General features: G+C 44.0%; 2 protein-coding genes and 1 non-coding gene across 9 annotated transcripts; all 3 read left to right on the forward strand.

The window, feature by feature from the left end:
* The first annotated feature begins 371 nt into the window (after positions 1 to 371).
* On the forward strand, positions 372 to 444 carry trnav-uac (transfer RNA valine (anticodon UAC)). Its single transcript has one exon. It is a non-coding gene; the product is annotated as a tRNA-Val (tRNA).
* Positions 445 to 1,205: 761 nt separating this feature from the next.
* hdx (highly divergent homeobox) lies at positions 1,206 to 8,338 on the forward strand. 5 transcript variants are annotated; one of them, XM_060063553.1, is made up of 12 exons: positions 1,206 to 1,384; positions 2,477 to 2,728; positions 3,059 to 3,205; positions 3,493 to 4,701; positions 4,809 to 4,865; positions 5,077 to 5,223; positions 5,560 to 5,661; positions 5,716 to 5,752; positions 5,836 to 5,915; positions 6,397 to 6,486; positions 6,866 to 6,988; positions 7,184 to 8,338. In XM_060063553.1, exons 2-12 carry the CDS (start codon positions 2,663 to 2,665, stop codon positions 7,481 to 7,483), a joined length of 2,358 nt encoding a protein of 785 aa, XP_059919536.1. In that variant the 5' UTR covers positions 1,206 to 1,384; positions 2,477 to 2,662; the 3' UTR covers positions 7,484 to 8,338. The 5 variants fall into 5 exon arrangements, with proteins under 5 accessions (XP_059919536.1, XP_059919534.1, XP_059919533.1 ...); XM_060063551.1 differs by having other exon boundaries at positions 1,207 to 1,384; positions 2,474 to 2,728; positions 5,560 to 5,752; XM_060063550.1 differs by having other exon boundaries at positions 1,207 to 1,384; positions 5,560 to 5,752.
* A 454-nt stretch (positions 8,339 to 8,792) lies between these two features.
* On the forward strand, positions 8,793 to 25,366 carry rps6kal (ribosomal protein S6 kinase a, like). 3 transcript variants are annotated; one of them, XM_060063558.1, is made up of 22 exons: positions 8,793 to 9,117; positions 11,735 to 11,794; positions 11,966 to 12,085; positions 12,222 to 12,303; positions 12,447 to 12,527; positions 13,083 to 13,162; positions 14,528 to 14,634; positions 15,185 to 15,222; positions 15,497 to 15,639; positions 15,814 to 15,884; positions 16,244 to 16,332; positions 17,939 to 18,003; positions 18,724 to 18,826; positions 19,047 to 19,174; positions 19,822 to 19,944; positions 20,504 to 20,593; positions 20,845 to 21,003; positions 21,493 to 21,654; positions 22,298 to 22,374; positions 22,486 to 22,603; positions 22,988 to 23,128; positions 24,178 to 25,366. In XM_060063558.1, the coding sequence occupies exons 1-22, from the start codon at positions 9,055 to 9,057 to the stop codon at positions 24,301 to 24,303; spliced, it is 2,226 nt and encodes a 741-aa protein (XP_059919541.1). In that variant the 5' UTR covers positions 8,793 to 9,054; the 3' UTR covers positions 24,304 to 25,366. The 3 variants fall into 3 exon arrangements, with proteins under 3 accessions (XP_059919541.1, XP_059919542.1, XP_059919543.1); XM_060063559.1 differs by having other exon boundaries at positions 8,793 to 9,096; XM_060063560.1 differs by lacking the exons at positions 8,793 to 9,117; positions 11,735 to 11,794; positions 11,966 to 12,085; positions 12,222 to 12,303 and having other exon boundaries at positions 12,442 to 12,527; positions 14,518 to 14,634.
* Positions 25,367 to 25,894: the final 528 nt, after the last annotated feature.

Raw genomic sequence — 25,894 nt, forward strand, 5'->3', positions numbered from 1 at the left:
AAAATGCTACAATCTGGTGTCATAGCTATAGGCTAAGGCTATGACAGCCCCCGCCCCCCCCAAAAGCATGAAACCGTGTTTTTGTTTTAAAAAAGCTAGCTTTATGAGTTCATCGGGAAACCACTATCACCCATGGTATGAGCAATGTGGCTGTACTCTGGTTTACAGTGCCCCCTGCTGTGCAGCTGAAATATTAGTGATGTCATATTCCTTACTTGTTATTTAATTGTGTCTACCCTCAGAAGATGTACCATGATACAGTAAAGTACTTGAAATAGTTTGCTATAAACTTTAAAGAAACTATTCGATTTTTTTATTTTATTTCACGTTTGATTAGATTACTAATATAAATCATGGACTGTGTTGCAACTGGTTTCATAGTGTAGTGGTTATCACGTCTGCTTTACACGCAGAAGGTCCTGGGTTCAATCCCCAGTGGAACCATATCTATTATTATCCGCTACGATCTGCCATCACTTACTGAAACTAATGTGACTCCAAAACGCGGAAATAAACCCATAACCCAAGAACATTCAGCGATTGTGTTTTAAACACTGAGAAAAAGTTGAATCATCACAATACAGAACAAGGGCGGACTAAATAAAAGTAAACACACAAACACAACTGCAAAAGCATGATTGTATTGGGGAAATCTGTCTTTATTGGTTTGATAAACAAACCACACTAAAGTCAATGATTGGGATCTGAACAAATAGGGCCGTGAGTGAACTGAATCCAACAACGACAAATAATAACAAACAAGTGTTTGCCATATTTGCAAAAAAGTAAACATGAACAGGTATATTAATTAAAGTAGAAAAATTATATTCAGCACAATTCTGTACAATAGTTTTGCCTATGTTCAGTAAGTAGTCTAAATGGCCAATCTAGACATGCAGATATATCTTTATAGAGATTCTTAAATGGCAATTACACTATTGTGATATAAACAACAATTCATTTAGGTCTAAATGTATCGTGGCTCATCTTGCTGGATTCCTATAGGCCTATCTTTATAGGAATCTAGCGTTTAAAAGTATATTTGTATTGCAACTATTCACAAATATATCGTCCTTAGGATTATTATTTCAATATATCATGAAATATCTTCATGATAAATAGCAAGGAGTGATCTCCCTTCTTCCTCCCAATCATCTCCCACACAAAGTCAACGATGGGCGGGACCTCCGCGCGCTGCTCAGTTCTCTGGCTTTTGGCGAGTGTCACTATTGTGATCACGAGCTCCCATTGGCTCCTGTCTTAAATACGTCACAATCATGATTAGAATTGATGATCGGACGTTCTGATTTCATTGTCTGGCAATGGGGACTGGTGAAGAAATCTGCTGAATTCCAACGTTCGCGTTATATTGACATCAAACAAGGTACGTGGGAATGATTCTACTTTCCTACGTCACAATGTGTCGACGGAGTTGTGTTTCTACTGCATGCAGACTGGGAGCCGAAATAGTGGCCACTGTGTGGTTGGGAATTTTTAGTTTTGACGGAAAACTTTGGCTATCTATTGGGGGAGCTAGCTGCTGTTAGCCAGACGGCTAGTCATGGCCGCATAGGCCTGCGAGCTATGGGTTCCTCTATGTGGCCATGGCTGTAGCAGCGTTGACCAGTTTGTTTATCGCTCGTGCTCCAGGTCGGGAACGATGACGACACATTCGTTAGCAATGGATCTAGTTTTGAAGATGCTGTGCAGAAGACAGCCTCCACATTATATGTCCCAATTAGTCATTGAATGTTTCCATTTCGGCTATAGCCATGCGCACTAAGGTTGCCAAAATAACACTCACGGCGGATGCTCATTGGTTGCATTGCATTGGCGGTTGTGACGTTTGGAATATTTATAGACCTACGTTATTACACATTTTTTATATTTGTGTAACATATATCAATACTATTATGAGTCGGTGCATAACAAGTAAACAATAACTTTTTTAAACAATGTTCGAATTTCATTTATTTCTGTCTTGCAATTCTTAATGAACCGATATTCAATAATTACTGCTAAATCAACGTCTTGGTGTAGTTAGAAACTCATTTTAGTAATGTTCATTTATTTTGAGTAGTTACACTGATCGTCTATTTTATGCCTTGGTGGAAACTCTTGCATGTCTGATTATCTGACAATCATAAAGAAAAGTATAATAGCATAATAACAAGTATAATAACACGTTTGTTCTGACTTTAACATTTAAAATAGCAGGGTTGATCTTCAGACATTAATGGATCTACTACAGTATAATTTCCCAGAATTCCTCTAACACGGTCAAGAATAACAACAACAGCATATTTAGTAAGGAAGCCAATTCTGTTACAGGAAAAAAACACATAATGAGTGGCAAACCTCGCTGAAGTGTGTCACGGCCGCTTGTTTTGAGTGGCTCTCGAGGCTATTGGGCTTTCGATAACCAGATTGCACCTGCTTGATCTGATTTTAATCAGTTTAATAACTTGTCCAGCAGACTACTTGCATACCCTGGACCACCGCCATCACCACTGCCTTCTCCAACACCACCACCACCACCACCACCACCTCCTTGTGTTTGGGGGCTGTCCCGCCACAGCTCCCAGCATGTCCAACGAGCCAGGATGACAGGCACCACCTGACTGCACCTCTCTAATCAAACAAGAGAGGGGCTGCAGCTGACATGGCTGCTCCCTTCCCCACCAGTGGCACAATGGACTCGTGGACCGACAGGCATGGCCTGCCGATGGTAAAGTAAACTGAAATTATAGTTCTACTATTAACAGGCAAAACAAAGATTGGTGTTGGAACTTCTCAGTTTCATATTCCTAAGTCATGTTGTTGTTTATCATTAAGCTTGATAAGATAATGCTAAAGAATTTACGAGGCATAGTTAAGCGAGTAGTAGTAGAAGTAGTAGTGTCTTATCCATATAGTTGTATAATTTATTCTATGTCTATGTCATTTATTCAATGAAAGAAAAAATGCTGTCATTATCTGCTAGGTGACTGATGACAGTGTAGTCAACATATTGCATACAATTTGCCCAATGCTATCAAACCACATTGTACCAATACAGATGAACCTGCGGTCTGTATTTACAACTGAGCAACAGCGAGTACTGGAGCGTTACTATGACAACGGAATGACCAACCAGAGCAAGGCCTGCTTTCAGCTAATTCTGCAATGTGCTCAAGAGACCAAATTGGACTTCAGCGTGGTGCGGGTAGGCCCATAAACTTAGTGAGTTTCTCTATGTGTGCTTGTCTGTATCTATGCGTGCACGTGTGGTCCACGCATGATTATGGGTCTCGAACCTATGATTTGTGTTGCACCGGTTTCTTTTTTTCATAAATCTGTGTATTACCACAGGGAATGTGCATACTGTGAGCCAGGTATTTCCCAGGGGAAATTGTGAAGCGTGCACAAAGTCATGAGTAATTATGATGTGCTTTAATCGTATCAATTTTTCTGTATTACTGCTAAGAGGGTCTTTTTTTCTACTTTTCTCAGACTTGGGTGGGAAACAAAAGGCGTAAACTGGCCTCTAAGACGGACCAGAATGGAGGCATGCCTCATACCTCATCCAATCATGGACCACTGGGGGGTCTTTTATCCAATCACGCACTGGTAGGGGGATCTTTATCCAATCACAGCCTGGCAGGAGGGCCCCTCATCACGGGAACCATGTTGCCTGCCGCACGGAGCATCCAGAGCAGAGGTCATCTTCTTCCTCCGTCCTCTTCCTTCCCCCCTTCCTCCCTCTCGTCTTCGTCTCATTCATCTTCTTCTCCTCTCGGCAGTGGCAACAACAATAACAACAATGATGTCATCCTTACTGGGATCTACTCCCTCAACCCGGCCCCCTGCCCCCGACCAAGACCCTTGCCTCCGCCCACTCAAATGGACACCACCGTGGCTCTGCAGAACAAACCGCCTCTTCCTCTCACTCAGTCGGTCCACATCAGGGCCCGTGCTAGCACTTCTCCCCTTCCCCTGCGTCTGGTCACTCCCCCGTCCAAGCCCCCGTCCCTCACGTCTCCACCCGGACCCTCCACCTATGCGTCGGCTAGCAAGGCGGGCCTCTCCCTTTCTGCGTCGGCTGTTGGTTCAGGGTCAGTGTCGGGGTCGCAACCGGTGCCCCACAGCTGGGCTAGACAGTATGGTTCGGTGCAAAGCCGCCCCTGGTCCTCTTCGTTACAATCCCAGCCCGGGTCGCAGTCCCGAACTAACTCCAACCCCCTCACTCAACCGCCTGCCCGGCCAAGGGCCCGGGTCACGGCCCCGACCCCGCCCACACCTACGTCACCCTCCGACCACACCCTTCGCATCCAGCAGGTCTTCACCCTATCAGGAAGAGCCAACAGCGAAGCTCTGAGGGCATCTCAGACGGCTCCCGCGAAGACGGCTTCCCGGGAGAATCGTAAGGCGGTTTCCCGATCCCCCGACGCGGCGGGCTACTTCTCCATCGCCATGGAGACGGGCAATGAGGAAGACGAATGGCAACAGGAGGCGGAATTTGCGAACATGTCCGCCCAGTCCCATACCCGCATGGAGCAGACCTCAACCAGCCTGTCCCACGTCGAAGTGATGGGGTATAAACAAGGCAACCCCTCCCCTCCTTCGAACTACGGACCTCCACCGCACCCAAGCAACGCGGCTTCTCAAGGCAGCTACTCCACCACACCTCAGACCTCGCTCTCAAGGCATGGCAGCTCACCGGTCAGTCTGGGCGGGCATTGCTCTTTCAGGTCTCTTCTGCACCGAATTCAACGTATTACCATTCCATGTGTTATTTCCCTGTCTTACTACCTTACTCATGTGGGCAGAATTCGTTCAGTGGGTCTGCAGTGTGGCTGCACCTCAGCAACTCCAGAAAGAGAACAGTGAGTAACGTTTGGTCCAACCTTGATTGAATGTTGTTGTTGTTTATTTTATTTATTTTTATCAATATAAAAGGGTTAGAATTGTTTTTGTCCCCGCATGGTCGTATGCACTTCACTTATTGCCCTGTTGTCGCTTTTCAAACATAAATGGATTCTACGTAGGGTCACGGTGCTAGTACCGGTAGTAACACAAAGGGGTTTGTTCGTTCAGCTCCAGGATCGGACCCAGTTCAGCGACGGCGACCTCGTCCAGCTGAGGCGCTATTGGAACAGGGGCATGACCAGCCTTGGGTTTGTCTGCAGGGAGAAGATCACCGCCGCAGCCAACCAGCTCAACGTGGACACTGAGATAGTCAAGGTTAGTGGCACACTAGTTCTCTAGCACAGTCTGCAAAATAAAAAAGGGTGTTATGGATGGTGAATTAATGTCAGACTGACTGACTGACTAGTTTCATATCGACCAGTCGGGAAAGAAAGCATTGCATACTATGAAAAACAAATAAATATATAAAGCACACAATTGCTTGATCCATCTCTGCTTGGAAAACAGAGCTGGATGATACAATAAAAGACAGAAAGAAAAGTGTAGAAATTGTTGTTTAAAGTCTATGTATGTATCTAATCTAATCTAATCTAATCTAATCTAATCGAATGGCTCTTTGTGATCCGTTTGACTTGCTCTTCGTTTTGGTAGACATGGATCAGCAACCGACGAAGAAAATGCCGGCTGATGGGTATTGAAATCCCTCCACCAACTGACGGGCCAGCTGTATTTACCTCTTCTCCTGGAGACCAGTCCCTGTCCCTTACCCCCGAAGAGGAGGCTCTTCGAACGCCCGAACTGGGAGATGAGTTGAATGACGAGGGATCTCTCTGCTTGTCTGAAGGTGAGGATGCAGATAACAAATCGGCTATAGACTTAAATGATTAATAATTGATTCGGACACTAATCCTTTGCTTTCTCCGCTAGATGGCTTGGCTGATTCCTTCCAGAGAGAAGGAGAGGATGGTGGCGGCATCTCAAACCCTTGTCCCTTGGCTAACGATGTGGTACGATATGTGTGGAACCTGTGGATAGTGTTCATGAAACAAGCACTATTTGAGATCTTAAGTCCAAGTTTAAATTGGAATGTATTGTGTGCATATAGTCTGAACTTATTCAATTTTTTTCTTCTAATACATTACCAAAATGCTCAATGTATTACTCCACTGTCATAGTGTGTATAGTGTTGTCCTTCGCGTACTAAATGTAATAATCTCACTTGTTTAATAGATTAAACACTTTCTATCCTGTTTATACCCAAGTAATTGGTATCCATGCTGTTTAATGTTTATTTGCTACACTTTCACATGCTGAGGGTGATATCCGACCTGATTCAGTTACAATTTGAAAGTGGTATACCTGCCTCGTAGCAGTTGTGAAGGAAGATGGAAACCCGCTAGTGTAGCTTTCACACAAATGAAAGGAAAAAACATTGATGTTTTCCTTTCAAACGTATCCCCCATAATAATCAGTTTTTTTGGTATACAGAAAATAGAGATCATTGATGAAGATGAGGAAGATGTCATTGAAATGATGCCTTCAGACATGGAGCAGATGCAGAACCTTTTGGAGTTCAAGGTAAATGACTAAATACTAAAATGTTCTCCTTTGTAGTCCTATGTTGTTGTATGTTTATAACCATAATAATATTTAACCTGGTTAAAAAAAAAAATATAGTTATCTTACCTACTCGAGTATCAAAGTACCATGCATTTTATGTTCAAAACAAATATTGTAAATTCCTGTTGCTTATAAGACTCAAAATATTCTATTTACGGAGAGATCGTATTTCCCCACATGAAAAGCACATTATTTATTTAGACTATTATACTCTTACGCATGGATGTGGGTGCCAGCCCATTCGTACATATAACACTCAATACTAAATTGAAAGCAATGCAGTCTCCCCCGCACAGTGATTCACTATTTTGTGCGTCTCCAACTTTGTCCATTCCAGCACGAGGAGGTGCAGTTCCTAGAGAGTGAGCTAGAGAACCAAAAACAGAAGTACCAGGAGCTTGAAGAGTTCACTAAGAGTCTGGTCAATGCTATAAAGAACAATGATTTGAAGACACAGCAGGTACATGATATAGATACGTATGCTTGACATGTATATGTTATTTCACTTGATTATTTTACAGAAATATTGCCTTAAGTCTGCATTGAAACGTTTTACATAGAGTAAGAATTATGGGTAATTGTTCCTAAATCAATTTTGTACGAGACAAAGGCAAAAAAATCAATACATGATCTTGGTCTACAATGACTTCTTCAGGACCTCTTGGCCAGTCTACCTCAGCCCGATGATGGCGATGCGAAGGAGGTCACTGATGGGCGTGACGATGAAGAGTACACCGGCACGCCAGGGGCAATGTCACCGAGCCACGATGACCAATCCCCGTCAGTGATCCCCCTCAGCCAAGGCTCATCGCCTGGCCCCGTAACATCACCCATTGCTGCGAGCCCTCCGCAAGACTTCCCACCGGTCACCATGAACCACGACGGCCTCTCGACCGAATTCACAGAGCCCTCTGCATCAGAGGAGCCCCTGGGAGAAAGTGTTACAGAAAGCTAAAGACTGTTTTTACATACTGACATACCGTCAGAATAACCCCCACAATCCCAATTAAGCTAGCATCGGACAAGAGCGAGTACTCTGTCCTTCTTGCGCATACACCCACAGGGGTCAGGGCTCTCAAGTCTCACGCATTCGGCGTGAGACACGCGCAATTCAACCCATGCACACGCTTTGCATTGGTGGAAATGGGTAGGGGGAGTGGTTAAGTAGAGCCTTCCGATTGGACGGTTTGACTTTAGAGTTACCGTCATGTTTTGTATTTATTTTTTTACCATTATTGTTTTATAGGGACAAACATTAACAAATTTCTCCTACAGGGGATTGATAAAGTTCTATCTATTGAACAGAAAGAAACACTGGGTCATACTTTACACACTTTACCACAGCATTGGCCTACTGAATGCCACAGATATATTTTAAGCATTGGACTGAATGCCACATAAATATATAATTATGTTTTTGCATGTTTGCAACGTTTAAAAGTTCAGGGAAAAGTATATGCCTCTACTGGTGTTGCTTAGGCCAATATCCTTTTGAGGCAGTGGTGTTTCTGAATATTAGTGTTAAGTGCGAATAATGCTTACTATCATACATTAGTCCCCATATCTGTGGACACATTTGTACGCAGTCACATATTAATATATACCCCCCCTGCCGCCTGCAACAAAATCTCACTCTGAACTCAGTTCAAAACTTGAGAGCCCTGCACCCATATTACCACAACTCCATGCCTAGTGCCTGTGGATTAATGCTTCACTATGACTGTTGGGCAGACAATGCCTTTTTTACTGCATATAATTTCGCCTTGCTCTGGTCTCGCCCCAGACTCGATAATAAATAACCTAATCTGAATTACAAGAGAATGCTGTGTTTTGTTGATAAACTTTTAAATTTGTTTGGTCTTTTACAGGGCAATCATATCAAAGAGATGTGACATGGCTGTTATTATCCATTAGCACATGCAATCTATTTACTATTTTTCCAGTGTTGCGCTCAACAAAAACATAATGTAGCTTAAGCTTCTTAGGTCCACTTGGATACAGGAATGGACAGGCTTATACAACAGTTGGCCTTAAACCATTTGACACATACCCTTCCCAGGGATTATACAAAAATATTCTAATTCTTGAACTCAATGACATGTTTTATTATGCCAGACGTCGATGTACTCGCGTCATTCTATCCATGGAGCACAATGGATAACGACAACCATCTCCCATCACTTTAACCCCAACCCCCTCCCACTTTCCCGGTTTCAGGTTGTTGCTCTGCAGGTTTGGGGGAAATCCTTAACCGGATTGCGTCAGAGCTACGTCAATAATCTCTCATTCACTGACGTTTAGGTACCACAGTAGCCGCCATATTCGCATCTATGGCAGGGTAGCGGTGTTTGGTGAGCGTATGGTACAGTCAACAGAATCAACTATTCAGACACCAGCCCCCCTTTTCTAAGCACATAGCTGTTATCCGTCGTATTAGCGTGTTTGTGTGCGATCATCCCGACCGAACATCCGGACTTCCAAATAGGGGAGACATGCAACGTGGAGCGGGGGTCTAGGTTGCCTACGATGCCTTTCTCCGAGCCAGCGGAATCCTGGCACAAGATGGAGGTAAATAGCGTTAGTAGCGAGGTAAGTGTGTTGTGTGTTGTGTCGATTAAATCCGTATCTGTACTAGCAATGCGATATTTCGTGCGTGTCCCCTACTGGTTGTACAGAATCTCCCGTCAGGAGGAGCTGCAGCGAAGCAAGCATTGGCAGTGCATCATGCTAACACAATAGCTGGGGCTAACAGCTGTGGGGATAGCGCTAATGTTTATTTTGTATGCCACTACGGGTGTTGGTTAGGTTTGTTTGTTGTAGTTTAAAGCATTATGCGTAGGGTTATTGTAATGGGGACATGCCTTGAGGCATCGGTAGACGCTACATTGTCCTGATTGTTGGACTGTACTAGCTAAGGTTTTGTCTCCACGGCTAGTTCAAGGTTAGCCAAGTTGTTTAGCACATGAACCAGCGGGTAGAATAGGTCCAACAAGAGCCAAGGCGTCTTTATTGTTGACTTTCGGCTCTTAAAAAAAATAAAACTATTTTTCGTGAACGCCCCCACATCTTCCATACAGGCGAGTAACCAAATGTTTCGCATGTCAATCGAAGAAGCATATTTGTAAAACGTGTGTTCTGATGTGACATTTATTTAAGGCACTTTCATTCGTCCAAGAGTAGACGCAGGACAGTGCTGTTGCTTTTTGTTTACTTGTTTATTTACATGAGCAGTTATTCCAATATATTTATAATTGGACTAAACTGCCCATATTATCTGATGGATCAGCAATGTAGACTTGTTGCGCACTGACGAACACGACAAAAACCTCGAGAAAGAGAGGCGACATCGAGGTTGCATCATAACAAATGTATAGCTAAAATATGCATTTCGCGTTGAAAGCCCAATGCTCAGTTGAAAGCCTCGAGTTAAATGTTCAAGATTAAATGTTATGCTGTCGATGTTTGGACAAAAACAAATATCGGTTTGTGTGTTCTACTCAGGTATCCTCATTCTCCTCCAACGTCCTTTGCAATCCTTCACACATCTTTCACGCCTCTAAGATTTGTTAGAGAAAAGGGCACACACTTCATTTTACACAGATTCAAAAACTGGGGTTGTTTCACTATATTTGATCACTCTAATATGGCATCTCGTCGCGGCGGATGGATACCATATTGGAGTGATCCAACAATTACCTCACATAACCTTGGTTACCTACGTAACCTTTGTTCTTCAAATACAATCAAACGTGGCCCTGAAACGTAGCAGAGGCACTCAGCATGCAGGGTTTGCCGAGTACATAATGGCATCCAAATGAAGATGTCTTATAAAACAAGGCACGCACTATTCAGCTTGCTTCTTGCCAAGCATACAATTTTTCTACATGTGCTTTTATATAACCCACGTTCGCTAACATACTCAACTCTGTATCATGATGACTGGTAAAGGCTAGTCAAGTTCATTGCTGCTCGGAGTGTAGGCTGTTGCACTCCTCTCTACCAAGCTGTCATGACACTTTAAGGTGGGAGTAGAAATCCAAGTGTGAATAATGACACATCCACAGAACACAAACCTGCAAGTCTATGGGCTAGCATTTTCATGCATACACAAGATGTTTTTATCACATGACCCACCTGCTTAGTTCATTGCATATGGTAGTATTTGGAAGGTAATAGTAAAAATGACAGATTTTGGAAATATACTCTACTCTATTGCTAAAATAACGTGGTCATATCGTGTAGGTCTGTTTTCTGTTTTGTCCATCCATGCGAGTGTCTGCGATGCTCCGCCCCTTCAGTGGGCTTATGTACATGTATGAGTCATCCCTCCCCGTAGACGCCTGATGGAATTCAACACACGCGCACACACACACACACGTTTACGACACAAGAACATTCAGCTTGTTAAATCCTCGTTCACTGAATAAATGATAAAACTTGCATGCTTCAAATGATTTCATTACATCTTGAGATTATAATTGTTTCCCCAATGCGTGTCTGCACATGCGTTTCAGACGCATTTCTCTGCATTAAAGGGGCATGACCGTTATTCTTTAAACAAATAATAATTTGGTGTATTGAACATTGTCATCATGGCAGCCATCCATCATCAGATTAACCATAGCCTGAAGTCTTGAATTTACTTTGTCTCACGAGCTGCCAAGAAAAGCAAAAGCAGGCAAAAAAAGGCTATCAAATCCACAGAATCTGATACGTTAATCAAACATCCACAATTGTACATGCATGACTACTCACGCTTCATACTAAAAACAAATAAGTAAATAAACGTTTGTTGGAAAGTAATTTACGGATCATGTCCACACTTACTCGTACCACCTCCCTACTAAACACTAGCCTCCCAGTCGACCAGCCATGTTGTGCCGCTCTGTCTGAGGATTAGGCAACAATAGTTCTAGGAACATCAGGCTTTATAGATGGAGAGCCACAGCTGGACTGGATTTGTGTATGGACTCCATATTGTTTGAAAACAAACGTCTCTTCAGTACAGTCCCAGCGTTAAGGCACAAACCAAGTCTGCTTGTGACACTCCATCCTGGCTATGTTGTTGTTGTTGTTGTTTGAAACATTTTTCTAATACACACTTTGGGTCTGCAACCTGTAGTGTACAGTGCTGAATGTGTGCTCTGTTTACAAGGCATATTAAAAGTAGCATATCCGCTGATCAGGTCCGATGGTTCCCTTCCAGGTCAACGGACATCAGATCATGGACGAGCCCATGGAGGAGGAAGAGCCTTTCACGGACTGTGTGAGTATTGATGATATTTGCTTTGAATGGTGTCGTATATATTTGTGTCAATGTCTGTGTTTGTGTGCAAATGTATACAACAATGATCATGTCATGGTGTCTGTCGGCGTCAAACTGCTGTGTTGTGGGTGTTGATGATCTGTGTCTGTGCGTGTGTTTGTTTGTGTGTAGGACGATGAGGGGGGTTATAAGGAGATTCCCATCACCCACCATGTGAAAGAGGGCTGTGAGAAGGCAGACCCGTCGCAGTTCGAACTGCTCAAGGTCCTGGGCCAGGGCTCTTTCGGCAAGGTGAGGAAACGCCTACTGGTCATTGAATACAGTGCTGGTAGCGGAAAATAAGGTGGCGCTGAATCTCTAGCTGACAGCTTGCTTGTAACAACAGCAGGGGCGTGCCTTGTAATCAAATGCCCACTTGCCCTCTCAGGTGTTTCTCGTCAGGAAGATCATGGGTCCAGATGCTGGTCAGTTATATGCAATGAAAGTACTGAAAAAGGCATCGTTGAAAGGTAACCCATTCTCCACATGTCTTGTTACCGGCTCTTAACCTTTCCCTGATAAAACGTATCAACCGACCCCAGTGGTCTGTATATGTTGTTCACATTAGCTAATTGAATGGCTTGGTATGTTCTTGTATTCTTGTTGTCTCCAGTCAGGGACAGAGTTCGCACCAAGATGGAGAGAGACATTTTAGTGGAGGTCAATCACCCCTTCATAGTGAAATTGCACTATGGTAAGAGAAGCACTATTTGTGTGTGGGTGAATTCACAAACAAATGTTGTGTGTCAGGAAGGGAATTTATATACCTTGTCTTTCCACTCTGGTCTGCATATACCAACTGCCACCTATCCTAAAGATTGGCACCAAAAACACAACCAATAACCAATGAATCCCTCAGTCAGACAACTATAATACTAGTTATCCCATAGTTATCCTGTTAAATACTAACCCATTCAATATGTCTTAAAGTAAACTGTTCCTGTTTGCCTTTAAAAATCATTTAAATGTATCGTGTTTACAGCTTGACAGAAATGTGTCAGCGATTATTTTGAAATGATAATGATTAATATTTCAAATGTAAGCTAAATGTTAGTTTTTCCCTTAAACAATTGGGGTCGTCGAAGAATTAGTTATACAAAAAAAAGCTATAATATCATTCCAGTATGCTAGGCATCATCATCACACCATCGCATAACCAGACTACTTAATCAGTCTCAATATAAACTAATGCTATTACTGCCTCATTTGACCTCTATGTCCGTCTGCTATTCTATCGTTTCCTCCTCAGCATTTCAGACAGAAGGAAAACTGTATTTAATACTGGACTTTCTAAGGGGAGGAGATGTATTCACTCGTTTATCCAAAGAGGTAAGCTCGATTTTAAGCACTATTTCTTAATGTCGGCCCACAGAATCATGATTGCTTGTGACAATATTTGACATAATAAATGCATTTTAGACGGGTGGGGCAAAAATACACTACAGTTCGATAGTAGTTAGACCAAAACAATGGATGTAATGAAATGAAAAAGACTAACATTATGCATGATGTTATTCTAATAATGGTGTGTAAATATGCAACCATATTTCCCCACTATTCTATGCATCTCTTTATTTACGGATATAAATACACATTTTTAAATGCATATTTATTATGTATTGCATTTCATTGTGTGTGTGTGCGTACATGTTATTGCCAACACAATGTTTATCATTGTTCAAAATGGCCTCAAAGTGTATTCCAGTCAGTGCAAATAAGGTAGCCATACACGCCTCATCTCTTGCTCCCTCATCGGCCTGACTTCGACAAAACCGATTCAGTGTCCTTTGTTCATTACAATGAAAGAGGCTGATTGTGTCTTGTGATGTTATAAATATATGGCCTGTTAAGCCCTTTTAGACTGTACCTATTTAATCGAATTGAATTGAATACTGCAGAAAGTTGGTTCAATCTCGGGTGAGATGTAAGCACAGAGATAGAAGAGGTGAGAGAAATGAGGTCCATTGTGAAGATGCCAATGCAAAGTATGCATACCTTGGTTTAACCAAATAATAAAACTGACCTTTTGAAATTGCCAGGCATTGTAAAAGCTAACGTCAAATCACAATTGTTTATGTCACAAGGAGAGCAATGGCTCTATTCAAGTAGAAGCAATTGCACCTAATTTGTCACTGTTGTTTTATGCTTTTCTTTTTACTCATCTTGCCTTATGCCCTATTGCACTTAGATAAGCCATAAAAAAATTATTTTTAGTAAAAAAAAAAAATGGGAGGTTGTCCTAACCCTAACCGACTTGATTGTCTGCCTGTGCCTCATCAAATTATTTTAATGATGTTGTAATGAAGTATTATATCCTTTGATCCTTGGATATACAAAATTGTGAAGACAAATGTGAAAAACTGTTTATTTCACAGTGGGTTAAGACATCATCTCAATAAGCACTAATGTTATTCAAGTTGTGCTTGAAAATTTGAAATTCTGTTGTATAAAAGTATTTAAAAGTCTAAACGCAATGTTGCGTTTAATTAGTAAAGTCTTGAATTGCTAAAAATTGGCTGAACTATTGGTCATTACTGTCACTAAGTCTCCCAACATGTTGGCATATTCATGAATAGATGTTTAAAAATAACCAATGATGCCATGTTTGTCTTTTTGTTTGACATTCTTGATTCTAGCTGCTGCATTTCTTTCCTCTCCTGAGTCCAGAGAGTAAATTTGTCCAGTTCTTGTCAGGTTATGTTTACAGAGGAGGATGTGAAATTCTACCTTGCAGAGCTGGCCCTGGCCCTAGACCATCTGCACACACTGGGCATAGTTTACAGAGATCTCAAACCAGAGAAGTATGGACATCCCACCCACTAGTCACCATGACCCTACCTCAGTTATCTTATTGTCTTTCCTCTTCCTTTTGACATCACCCGTGTAACCCTGACCTGTTAGCGTGCCTCACCTAATCCCTATACGTGACCTCACGGCATTACCGCTTGACTCTCGCCTATGACCTCACCCCGTACCTCTTAACCTCTCCTTGGTGACATCCACATTTTACCTCTTACCTGGGACCTCACTTCTATTCCTCTTACCTGTGTCATCCTGTTCCCCTCTTACTCTCTACCAGTGTCCTCACTGCTATTCCACTCAGATGTGATATCATGTTTTCCTCTTACTCTCTACCTGAGACCTCACTCCTATTTTCACCTGTGACATAATTTCACCTCTTTCTCCTTACCTGTGACCTCACTCCTATTCCTCTTATCTGTTATTAATGTTTCTGCTCTTAAGAGTCATTTAAATTAGATTGAGTTTAGTTTGGTGATGTATGATACTTATTTATATGGCAATAGTTTCGTTTTAGGGATTCAATTAAGTAAGATGGGTTCTGTTTTTCAGTATATTACTTGATGAAGCTGGCCATATCAAGTTAACAGGTTAGTACTTGCCGTTTCCTGTAATCAACTGTCACTAAGCTTTTAAGCAGTAAAATGTATGCAAATAAATAAATAATGCAATATACATGCATTTATAGCTGGTTCATCTTTTTAATGAGTTTATAGATTGTCTCAGGTGTGTTGTCTTCCAGCTTTGGATTTATTGGCTCTAAATCCTCTTGTGCCTTACCCTCACCATTGTAGTGTGATGTAATGGTTCTCTCTCCCTCTCTCTCTATCTCTCTCTCTCTCGCTCTATGTCCATGTCTCTCAGACTTTGGGTTGAGTAAGGAGTCAGTAGATGCTGATAAGAAGGCATATTCCTTCTGTGGTACAGTGGAGTATATGGCCCCTGAGGTGGTCAACAGGAGAGGACACACACAGAGCGCTGACTGGTGGTCGCTAGGCGTGCTAATGGTAAACAAACACTCACACAAGTACAACATTGACCTCATCTCAATTTCCTTAATTCGATACATTGAGTTTCTCTTTGGGTTAATTTTCTTTTATTCTCAGATGGTCTACCGTGTGGGCCGGACCGACTTTAATCTGTCTTGTCTCGGTTATTTTTCTCCTTGTTGCGTTCAACAGTTTGAGATGCTAACAGGGACATTACCGTTCCAAGGGAAAGACCGCAACGAGACCATGAACATGATTCTCAAGTGAGTCCACATGCTATTGAATGCGTTCCCTGTTATTGTTAGTTGGAGGTAACTTGCCAGGTAACGTCAATCAAACATTCTGGCATCACCCCCCCCCTCCACCAGTCTGATTGTTGGGGTTAAGAGTGCAAGAGAGGGAAAGTCTGGGCACCAATGTAGCCCCGCCCCTAAATATCATCACCAGAAGTCAGCGATAAAGCATTTTTTTACCCGGTTGGGTACTGGCCTAAACGGCGGTGTTTGGTTTCCCTTTAATCCACCGTTGACTTTGGACTGCTTTCACTCACTTTCCAGTATTTGTCTGTTTTCTCTTCCATCTGAGCTGACCCCTAGCCCTCTCTGATCCCATTTCCTCTCAGAGCTAAGCTGGGTATGCCACAGTTCCTGAGTCTTGAGGCACAGAGTTTGCTGAGAATGCTGTTCAAACGTAACCCTGCCAACAGACTCGGTAAGGAACACTCACGGAGAGCGTGCAGATGTTGCAGCAGTATAAATGGTAGTCCATAGATAGGAAAACAGACAGTTTCACAAGCAACCCTACAAGTATGAACTTAATGTTGAAAGAAACAGAATAATGGGTAATAAGCAGCGAGGGAGTTCCACTGAATACATTATGTTATGAATCTCTATGGGGAAGCAGCCTCAACGTAAAATACCACAACCTTAAACTATGACACAGGACATCGCTGAGATAGAGATGGCAACGAGGGCTGGGCAGAATGGCCAAACAATTATATCGAGGTATAAATGAAAATGATCACGCTCACTGTTTATATCACGCTATGACACTGGGAGGTGCTAGAGCTTAGGGAAACTGTTCTTTTTTTTACTCACAACACTCGATGCCCTCGTTTCATATAAGGACCACCCTTTATCAATGTTTGAACAAGGGCAAGATAAACGACATCAAAACGTTCTACCTACTGATGATAACTGAACGGCTGAATCAGGACATACTTTCTTGGCCCATCTTCATCCCGAATAGCGCGTGTTTCTTTTCTCACATAGAACACGAGAACCAGCCATGCTATAACTTCCAGCAGTGCTCCAAACCGGGCTGTGCATCACTGCGCCACCCATTACCAACCATTATATCAAACACAGAAATAGACCTCACATTGACTCGTCCGTCGTATGTTGTCCTTTCTACTACGCAACAATAGGCCAATCCCGCGTGCGACCCCGTGACATGAATCTGCCGCAACCAAGTTGGACTCCGCGGAAGCAGCGGACTTCCCTCACACAACATTTGACTTCTTACTACTTATTTTTTGAAGCGATATGCAAATAAAACCCATCTCTGAACCAAGGGAATGTTTTCAGAAGCTAAATCAGGGAAAAATACGATGTCAACCAGATATCAGCGTTGCGTGTAGGATGTCGGACCACTCCTTCACTCCGCACATATCAGTGTTAAGTGACGTTTTTTGATTTAATTTTTTTTAATTCTTTCAATTAATTAACTCTTTCATTCAACTCATACCGATTATACTGTCCACCCCATCATGTACCAGCTGCCTCCTGCCACGCTGTCAACATGGCTACACGCTACCGGTATCCAATTAACCAATTAACTCACAAACAAGTCACGGTGAAAGCTTCCAAAAGACAGGACTGAGGGGTGTACTGGATTGTTACTACACAAAGTAAAACTAATACAGTCATTAGTTACTACAATTTGACAGAAATAATAATTTTCGACCACTCAACTTTGCATTCATCAAGTCATCGTGTAAACAGTGAGGTGCCCTTAGATCCTTTTACCAGAATGTTTCAAGTTAATTGAGTTGTGTTCCTCACCTTGGTTCATTTGATTATGCCGAGCTGTAATTAATTTAGCAGCAGACTCTGAAAGCAGATCCCTAAAGAGGTGTGTGTGTGTGTGTGTGTGTGTGTGTGTGTGTGTGTGTGTGTGTGTGTGTGTGTGTGTGTGTGTGTGTGTGTGTGTGTGTGTGTGTGTGTGTGTGTGTGTGTGTGATGGAAACTGGTAGTAAAGTGGTAATGAAGCGGTAAATCGTATTCCACACACTTCTCCTCTCTCCCTTCCACTCCAGGCGCCGGGGCTGATGGTGTGGAAGAGATCAAACGGCACGCTTTCTTTTCCACTATTGACTGGAATGTGAGTACACACACACACTCACACACACACACCCCTCTCCTCCTTTTTCCAAATATAACCCCTTCCACAATTAACCAGTAACAAGCAATATAAAGTAGGCAAGTAGTTAAAAGTCTACCAGTCAACCACTGACTAGCCAAGCTCTTGTCAATCATTGGATAGTCTATGGTGGTACAAGCCTGCCCGGTTCGGGGTGAATTGCGTCCAGCATACAACGCAGCTGTACTAGACAAAGCATGATGTTCAACTTTTATCACACACACGCAACACGAAAACTATGTTTTTCAGCTTCTATTCAGGCTTCACACCTAACAGACTGTTGGCAACCTGACTGCTGGCCTGCTTAGGTGTGTGTGTGTGTGTGTGTGTGTGTGTGTGTGTGTGTGTTGGTGCATGTCTGGGCAGAAGGCCAGCTCTCTGTGTGTGTGCCCTAATAGCGCTGTGTGAGTGTTTAGGCAGCAGCAGGAAGCTATTGGGCAGCCAGAACAGTGAGGGGAGGGGATGGGGTTAATCTGGTGGTCGGCCCCTCTATCACGCATCAACAGGTCCCCACAACATTGAGGCTGGCATGCACTTTAGTGTGTGTGTGTGTGTGTGTGTTAATACATGGTTTTAATATATTTGCATCCACAACAGAAAGTGCTCAAAAGTGTGGCGCTGGCTAACGTGTTGATTATTTCGCTAAGTTAGTGAGTACGTGTGTTTCATTATCCACAACAGAAGCTGTACAGGAGGGAGCTCCAGCCCCCGTTCAAACCAGCCGCAGGCAAGCCAGATGACACGTTCTGCTTTGACCCCGAGTTCACCGCTAAAACTCCTAAAGGTAAGTGTGCACGCCTACACACGCCTGCGGCCAAAAGCAACCCGCCACTCTGGTAACCATGGTTACGCTGGCAACCTTCACAACGTGTGTGTGTGTGTGTGTGTGTGTGTGTGTGTGTGTGTGTGTGTGTGTGTGTGTGTGTGTGTGTGTGTGTGTGTGTGTGTGTGTGTGTGTGTGTGTGTGTGTGTGTGTGTGTGTGTGTGTGTGTGTGTCCGTCCAGATTCTCCTGGTATCCCTCCCAGTGCGAACGCCCACCAGCTCTTCAAAGGCTTCAGCTTCGTGGCCCCGGCGCCGTTCGAGGAGAACGCAAAGGGCTCGCCCCTGCTCAGCATACTGCCTATAGTTCAGGTGGGCACACACACAAACACGGCGTTTTACTGTTCACACCCAGTGGTCAGGACGTTGACCCCTGTTAACAACATCCACCTCCAGAAGAGTAGCGGTCACACGTGGCTGTAAGACACGACGAGGCGATGCTGAACAGATACTAATAGAGGGCCGTTATCATGGTAACAGCGTTTATGTTTGAACTGAAAGGATGTTTCCGTGAGATGGATGGGTACTCGCTTCACTTTATTCATCCCTCTGGAAATGAAGGTGTTAGAGCAACGGCACACATCCGTACCAAAGGTGATTAATAATGCAACTAGGCACATCTGTAGCAACAGATGGAACACTTAAACACGCTTAAACACGGACAAGGTTTTGGCTTTGGCGAAATGTTTAGATTTGACTCGGGGGAGTTGGCCGTGTTTATACCCCTGATTATGGCTTTTGTCTTTTAGCTTGTTTTGATGATATCATTATTTGCGATTGATCTATAGACGTATTAAAGAAAGAAAGAAAGAATGAATGAATGTGTCCACTTTTGTACTGTATTATTTGTATGTTTGTAACTTCCTTATAAGCCCATATGGACTGGATACCTACAGGGTGCAGGAAATCAATCAATCGATCTTCTGAGGTACTGATGCTGAACTACCCTGGTCCTCTAGATGCACACAGGCTCGGCGCAGTTCTCTGACCTCTACGACCTCCATGAGGACATCGGCGTGGGCTCGTACTCCATCTGCAAGCGCTGCGTGCATCGGGTCTCCTCCACCGACTACGCCGCCAAGGTAACCGAGGGCAACCACGCCGGGACTCTGGACAAGGAGGGAAGGGGTCGGGGCGCGGGTAGAGCTGAAACATGGCTGCCGTCATGGCAACCTAGATTTGTTTGTGCAATCAAATCAATGGATCAAAGGAAGCTCTTTATCTGTAGTGTAGTTACTTGAGTCAAGGTATTGCGGGTATGGCTATGGCGGGTAAATGTATCTGCCTGGAAGGCTGCCATTGGTCACGTTCCCGGGGCCAGAGACTCTGTGGTGTAGCCCTCGGAGACGCTAGGCGGCTTGACTTCTCCTCGCCCTACAGGAAACACTTCCTCTTCTTTGTTTACCTCTATAAATAACGGACGGGTCAAAGGTTTGCTAACACTAGGGTTTGTGTAGTGAGTTGCTTCTCCGCCAGTAGAGGGCAGCACAACTGCAGCCTGTTACTCCAGCAGTGTTAACGCAATTCACACATTCACTCTTATGCTAACTCGTCATTTAAAATTCCCTTCATGGGATTGACTTGACGTTACTTTGGTTTTTGTTTATTAACTTGTGTGTGTGTGTTCTGTCCGTCCCTCAGATTATAGACAAGAGTAAGAGGGACCCGTCGGAAGAGATTGAAATCCTGATGAGATACGGACAGCATCCCAACATCATCACCCTCAAAGACGTACGTTTGATGTTTTAAAAAATGTTTTGGTTCATTATATTAATATATGTTGTACATAGAAAGCATTTCCTCATAGTAAATGTAGTTTTAAAATGTGTATTCACACCTTTGCGGACGGACTACATAAGATCGATTTATTATTGACAGCCATTCCTTATTAAAGCGTTCTCACGCTTAATTATGCGTGAGAACGAGATTCAATTCTGCAAAAGTTGCTTCTTGATGTGCGTGTGTCTCTTTGTATGTGCCAGGTGTACGACGAGGGGCGGTATGTGTACGTGGTGACAGAGCTGATGAAGGGTGGAGAGCTGCTGGACAAGATCCTCAGGCAGAAGTTCTTCTCGGAGCGGGAGGCCAGCGCGGTTCTCTACACCATCACCAAGACCGTTGACTACCTCCACTGCCAAGGGGTAGGACACGGCTTCATAACAACAGAGAGGTTTATCCTGAACGGGGCCGCTTTACCCCCCAGGTGGGAGGCGGAGTGGTCATTGCCAGCAATGTCATCATCCACCCACTGGTAACATCTCAAATGGGAGGGTCCACAAGGGATGGACGATAGATCAGGTGATCGGGGAGTTAATTTATTCATCATACATCTCGGTGGACAGGCCTGCATGTAATGTCCATTTTGAAAATAGGAGCCCTTTAATAGTCGTGCATTAAAAGCGTCAAAGTGAGAGATTATCTTCTAATTCCATCGGGGAATATGCTGCATTTTTCAACCTATAACGCAGACTTGCCTAACATGCGTCGCAGTATCAAGCATAATACGGATTGATCCACCAATTGGCAATGATGCATTAGTCGGAAGAGTTGACCATGATACAAAAATATGATAATGTATTCTTCCAAAGTGGTTTGAGCGGCATTCTCATCCCCGTCTCCCGACCCACCAGGTGGTCCACCGAGACTTGAAGCCCAGCAACATCCTGTACATGGACGACTCAGGGAACCCTGACTCCATCCGGATCTGTGACTTTGGCTTCGCTAAGCAGCTCCGCGGGGGGAACGGCCTGCTGCTCACTCCCTGCTACACCGCCAACTTTGTGGCCCCAGAGGTGGGTGTGTGTGTGTGTGTGTGTGTGTGTGTGTGTGTGTCTGTGAATGTGTGTGTGTGTGTGTACGAGAGAGAGAGAGAGAGAGAGAGAGGCTAGACAAGCATAGAGAAGTAGCGGGGTTGTTTTCTGAAAGCATGGCCATGGGAAGATACAAACCGATGCGCTATGCTTTAGAGCATCTTTTGAATAGCGAGGCTAAACCACAGGCATGTTGAGAACAAAGCTGGAAAACGGCCCCTTGATGGATTTAGCTTGGAGGTCATAAAGAGGGACTGCAGCAAATGGTGCACAGTGCATTGTATCGAAGAGGAGCAGTGTTTGTAGGCTATGAAGGTGTCCTTTCCCTACCGCTTGTCCGCATCAAGGGCAGACTTGCATTACAAAGCAACAGGCCAATGGTGACTACATAGAGTTCATGCAGTTCGTTGGATACATTACGATCAGTTCAAGCTCAAACGGTTCCCTTATACTATATTCTGATTCTTATAAACCATCATGATAGTCGTCGGTGGTTAACGTGTGTGTGTGTGTGTGTGTGTGTGTGTGTGTGTGTGTGTGTGTGTGTGTGTGTGTGTGTGTGTGTGTGTGTGTGTGTGTGTGTGTGTGTGTGTGTGTGTGTGTGTGTGTGTGTGTGTGTGTGTAGGTACTAATGCGGCAAGGTTACGACGCGGCGTGTGACATTTGGAGCCTGGGGGTGTTGCTGTACACGATGCTCGCTGGGTAAGACACCGCTCATTACACATCAGACCCGACAGAGTTCCTTCACCGCTTGTTCCTCAAGCCTGCCGGTTTCTCACAGCGTTCTCCTCCCCCCCCGACCCGGTCGCTTAGGTACACGCCGTTCGCCAACGGACCCAACGACACCCCAGAGGACATTCTGCTGCGAATAGGCTCGGGGAAGTTCTCCCTCACCGGCGGAAACTGGGACACTGTGTCCAACACCTCAAAGGTATTGAACAGACGGGCAGACAGACACGCATCGAGACGGACAGACAATATGATAGATTAGGATTGAAGACAAAGGGTTTTACCGTGAATACCAACAGGCCTTTTTAAATTCAGTTAGAGTTAAGAAGCTGAGAAACCCATAACCTCTTGGCGTGCCTCCTGAACCATTGTATCCTGTGTGTATCCATTAAACGACTACTACTAGTTAATGCACTTTGTGTAGATTATTATTTATTGTGTGTGTGTGTGTGTGTGTGTGTATGTGTGTGTGTGTGTGTGTGTGTGTGTGTGTGTGTGTGTGTGTGTGTGTGTGTGTGTGTGTGTGTGTGTGTGTGTGTGTGTGTGTGTGTGTGTGTGTGTGTGTGTGTGTGTGTGTGTGTGTCAGGACCTGCTGTCCCACATGCTGCATGTGGATCCTCACCAGCGTTACACGGCAGAGCAGGTGCTGAAGCACGCCTGGATCACCTGTCGGGACACACTGCCTCACTTTCAGCTCACGCGGCACGACGCACCTCACCTGGTCAAGGTGAGCGCACCCACTCGAACTCACACCGCTGGGGTGACACGTGACCGGCATGACAAGAGACACAAATTGGCCAGTGGCTTTTGCCCCGTGTCTAATTCGGCCTCTGGTCCCACAGAATTCATCTCAGTTGGGTTTTTGTGCAACCGAGACAACATATTAAGGGTTATCGAGGTGTGCATCAAGCATCAGAAAGTTATGTTCCATGAAGTCAAAGTCAACTTTTATTTTCAACTTTGTTGTCATTTTCCAGACATACAGAGCAATCGAATTTGCGTTTATGTCTGACCAACTGTGCAATTAGAACAAAAGGATAAAATTAGGTCAAATAATATAGTAATATTTATAATAAATAAATTATAAATAGTGCAAAAGGTAAGGCAAAACAAAACAGTGTATACAAATTAAGTAAATAAATTGAAATGTGCAATATGAGGAACATTATTTACAATATGTGCAATATGCAGTAAACTGAAGAAATTCCTTTTCATCATTCTATCGATGCCCTTCCATTCCTTCAAGCTAATTAAATGGGTGGAGTCTATTCTCCATCCTTACTACGGAGCAAGCGGATGATCTATTGAGGTGACTTCATGTCGCCAAGCCAGTGACCACCTAGCATCAACTCACATTACAGCGGCGTGGCAGCTGAATGAAACTACTGCGCTCTGGGCTGTCGGGAAGTGCAAACTATGGAAAACAACTAGGGGGAGCTCGGATTCAAACCACGACCCTACAATCTTAAGTTTCTCCAAGAGATGTCGATTAATAAACCTTTGAACCTTTTCATGACGTTAACAGTAGGGGTTTGGTGGATACATCCCTTCATGATCCCTTCAAGTCAGGCTTCTTCTTAGCATTCTTCTGTCCATCACTTAAAGTTGACCTTGAATTGATTCGAAGGCCGTCTTTGCTCAGTGCCAACGTCATTATGCTCTCTTATGTGCTGCAGTCGATCGGTTCTCTTCCCCAGGCAGCAGCCATAGGTGGGGTGCACTGCTACGGTTGTTTCTGCAGGGAGTTGACTTTGTGTTGTTCCTGTTGCTGCTCAGGGAGCCATGGCGGCCACATATTCAGCGCTGAGCCAGAAGTCGAGCCAGCCGCTGCTGGAGCCCGTGGCCGCATCCAGCTTGGCCCAGAGACGCAGCATGAAGAAACTCACCTCCACGGACATGTAGACACACAACCATACACACACACACGCGCACACACACACACACACATGCATAAACATGCACACGCATAAACATACACACAGTCCCAATTCCTGGCCAGTAGACTGTCTCCCTTTTTAAGCTATTTATTTTGATAAACCCACACACGGAGTACTGCACACACACAGAAACACACACATACACAAAGAGCACCACATAGACACAGACACGCATACAGACACACACGAACACAAACCAAATGGATGGAAGAGGAAGAAGGACGAGCAGTTCTGTTACTGCCTGGGATACACATTTGTATTTATTCCCACTTCTTCTTTCGTATGCACTTGCCCTCCTCTCTCCCCCTCTCGCCTTTCCAACTCTCTTCCTCGCTACGTGAGGTAGAGGTGCACCAGCTGATGATGTTCTTCTTCACTGTGATTGGCTGATTCAAAAAGCTGCTTCGGTAAACTGTGGCCCTAGCCCCTCCCCCTCATCCTAACCCTCCACCCCCCCTCACCCGATTTGCTCTCTGCCCCCTCCTGGTTCTCTTCTCTTTTTTTTTATACTTAAATTTCTCTATCGTTGCTTTTTTTTTTTTCTCTTTATGTCCTCTTAAGTGAACTAATGTATTTGAGTGTGTGAGTGTTTTATTGATGATATTGATCACGGAAGTAGAACTCCCAGGCTCTGTCTCGCAGCTGCTGGGAGAGGCTGTCGGGCGACACACACACACACACACACACACACACACACACACACACACACACACACACACACACACACACACACACACACACACACACACACACACACACACACACACACACACACACACACACACACACACACACACACACACACACACACACAGTCACAGACACGGTGCAGGGTCGGGGTCGCGACCTCCGTGTCAACATCATTGTGCGACACTTGTGCGCGGATACATGCATGTGTGCAACAACATGGATTTCTATCTGCGTTAAACATGCACTTTTGGCAGCTTTGCTTTGTCTGATAACGACAATGTATCAGAAGAGTTTATGCTGCAGATACAAAATTAATAATAATAATAATACAAAAACAATGCCGTTGAGGTCAAAGTTCAAAGAATGTGTCAACGCTGGGGATGGCATGTTGGGGTGTAGGGGGGTTCCCTTAGTTGTGTGTGTGTGTGTGTGGGGGGGGGGGGGGGGGGGTGTGTGTAAGAGGCTCGTCTCAAAACAGACCGAATATACAAAACAAAACCAACGACCACCCAACCAGATCATTTCCAAGGATATCTCTTCAAAAAGACGTTGCGGAAATTGTACCATATTGTATTTATTTCATTTAATTTTTAAGATTCTATTTTTCTTTCAAGTTCTGTATATATTGGCATTAAAGATCATTATTGACATGCATTTTGTTGTGTATCCGGGTGTTTCTTTAAAAATGTTATCGCTGATAAACAATGGACCATGCATAACTGCATCTTTAAACTTAAAGATGCAGTATAAAGATGCGGTATAATACCTTAAATACCCATGCGTCTTAATTTATGCGTCATATGGTTATTTTTGCCAGGGTCTATAAAAAGCTGTGTAAGGTCACGTAACATTTTTTCAATAATGTA

The sequence above is a fragment of the Gadus macrocephalus genome, chromosome 10 (genome assembly GCF_031168955.1).
Source record: "Gadus macrocephalus chromosome 10, ASM3116895v1".
Taxonomy (NCBI): domain Eukaryota; kingdom Metazoa; phylum Chordata; class Actinopteri; order Gadiformes; family Gadidae; genus Gadus; species Gadus macrocephalus.

Excerpts from the sequence above, each read along its gene's own strand:
- hdx (XM_060063551.1), top strand. The coding sequence starts at position 2,663 with ATGGCTGCTCCCTTCCCCACCAGTGGCACAATGGACTCGTGGACCGAC. Across the intron at positions 5,224-5,559 it reads TGGACACTGAGATAGTCAAG|ACATGGATCAGCAACCGACG; the intron begins GTTAGTGGCACA and ends TCGTTTTGGTAG. Across the intron at positions 5,753-5,835 it reads ATCTCTCTGCTTGTCTGAAG|ATGGCTTGGCTGATTCCTTC; the intron begins GTGAGGATGCAG and ends TTTCTCCGCTAG.
- rps6kal (XM_060063558.1), top strand. The coding sequence starts at position 9,055 with ATGCCTTTCTCCGAGCCAGCGGAATCCTGGCACAAGATGGAGGTAAAT. Across the intron at positions 12,086-12,221 it reads GCCAGGGCTCTTTCGGCAAG|GTGTTTCTCGTCAGGAAGAT; the intron begins GTGAGGAAACGC and ends TTGCCCTCTCAG. Across the intron at positions 16,333-17,938 it reads TAACCCTGCCAACAGACTCG|GCGCCGGGGCTGATGGTGTG; the intron begins GTAAGGAACACT and ends CTTCCACTCCAG.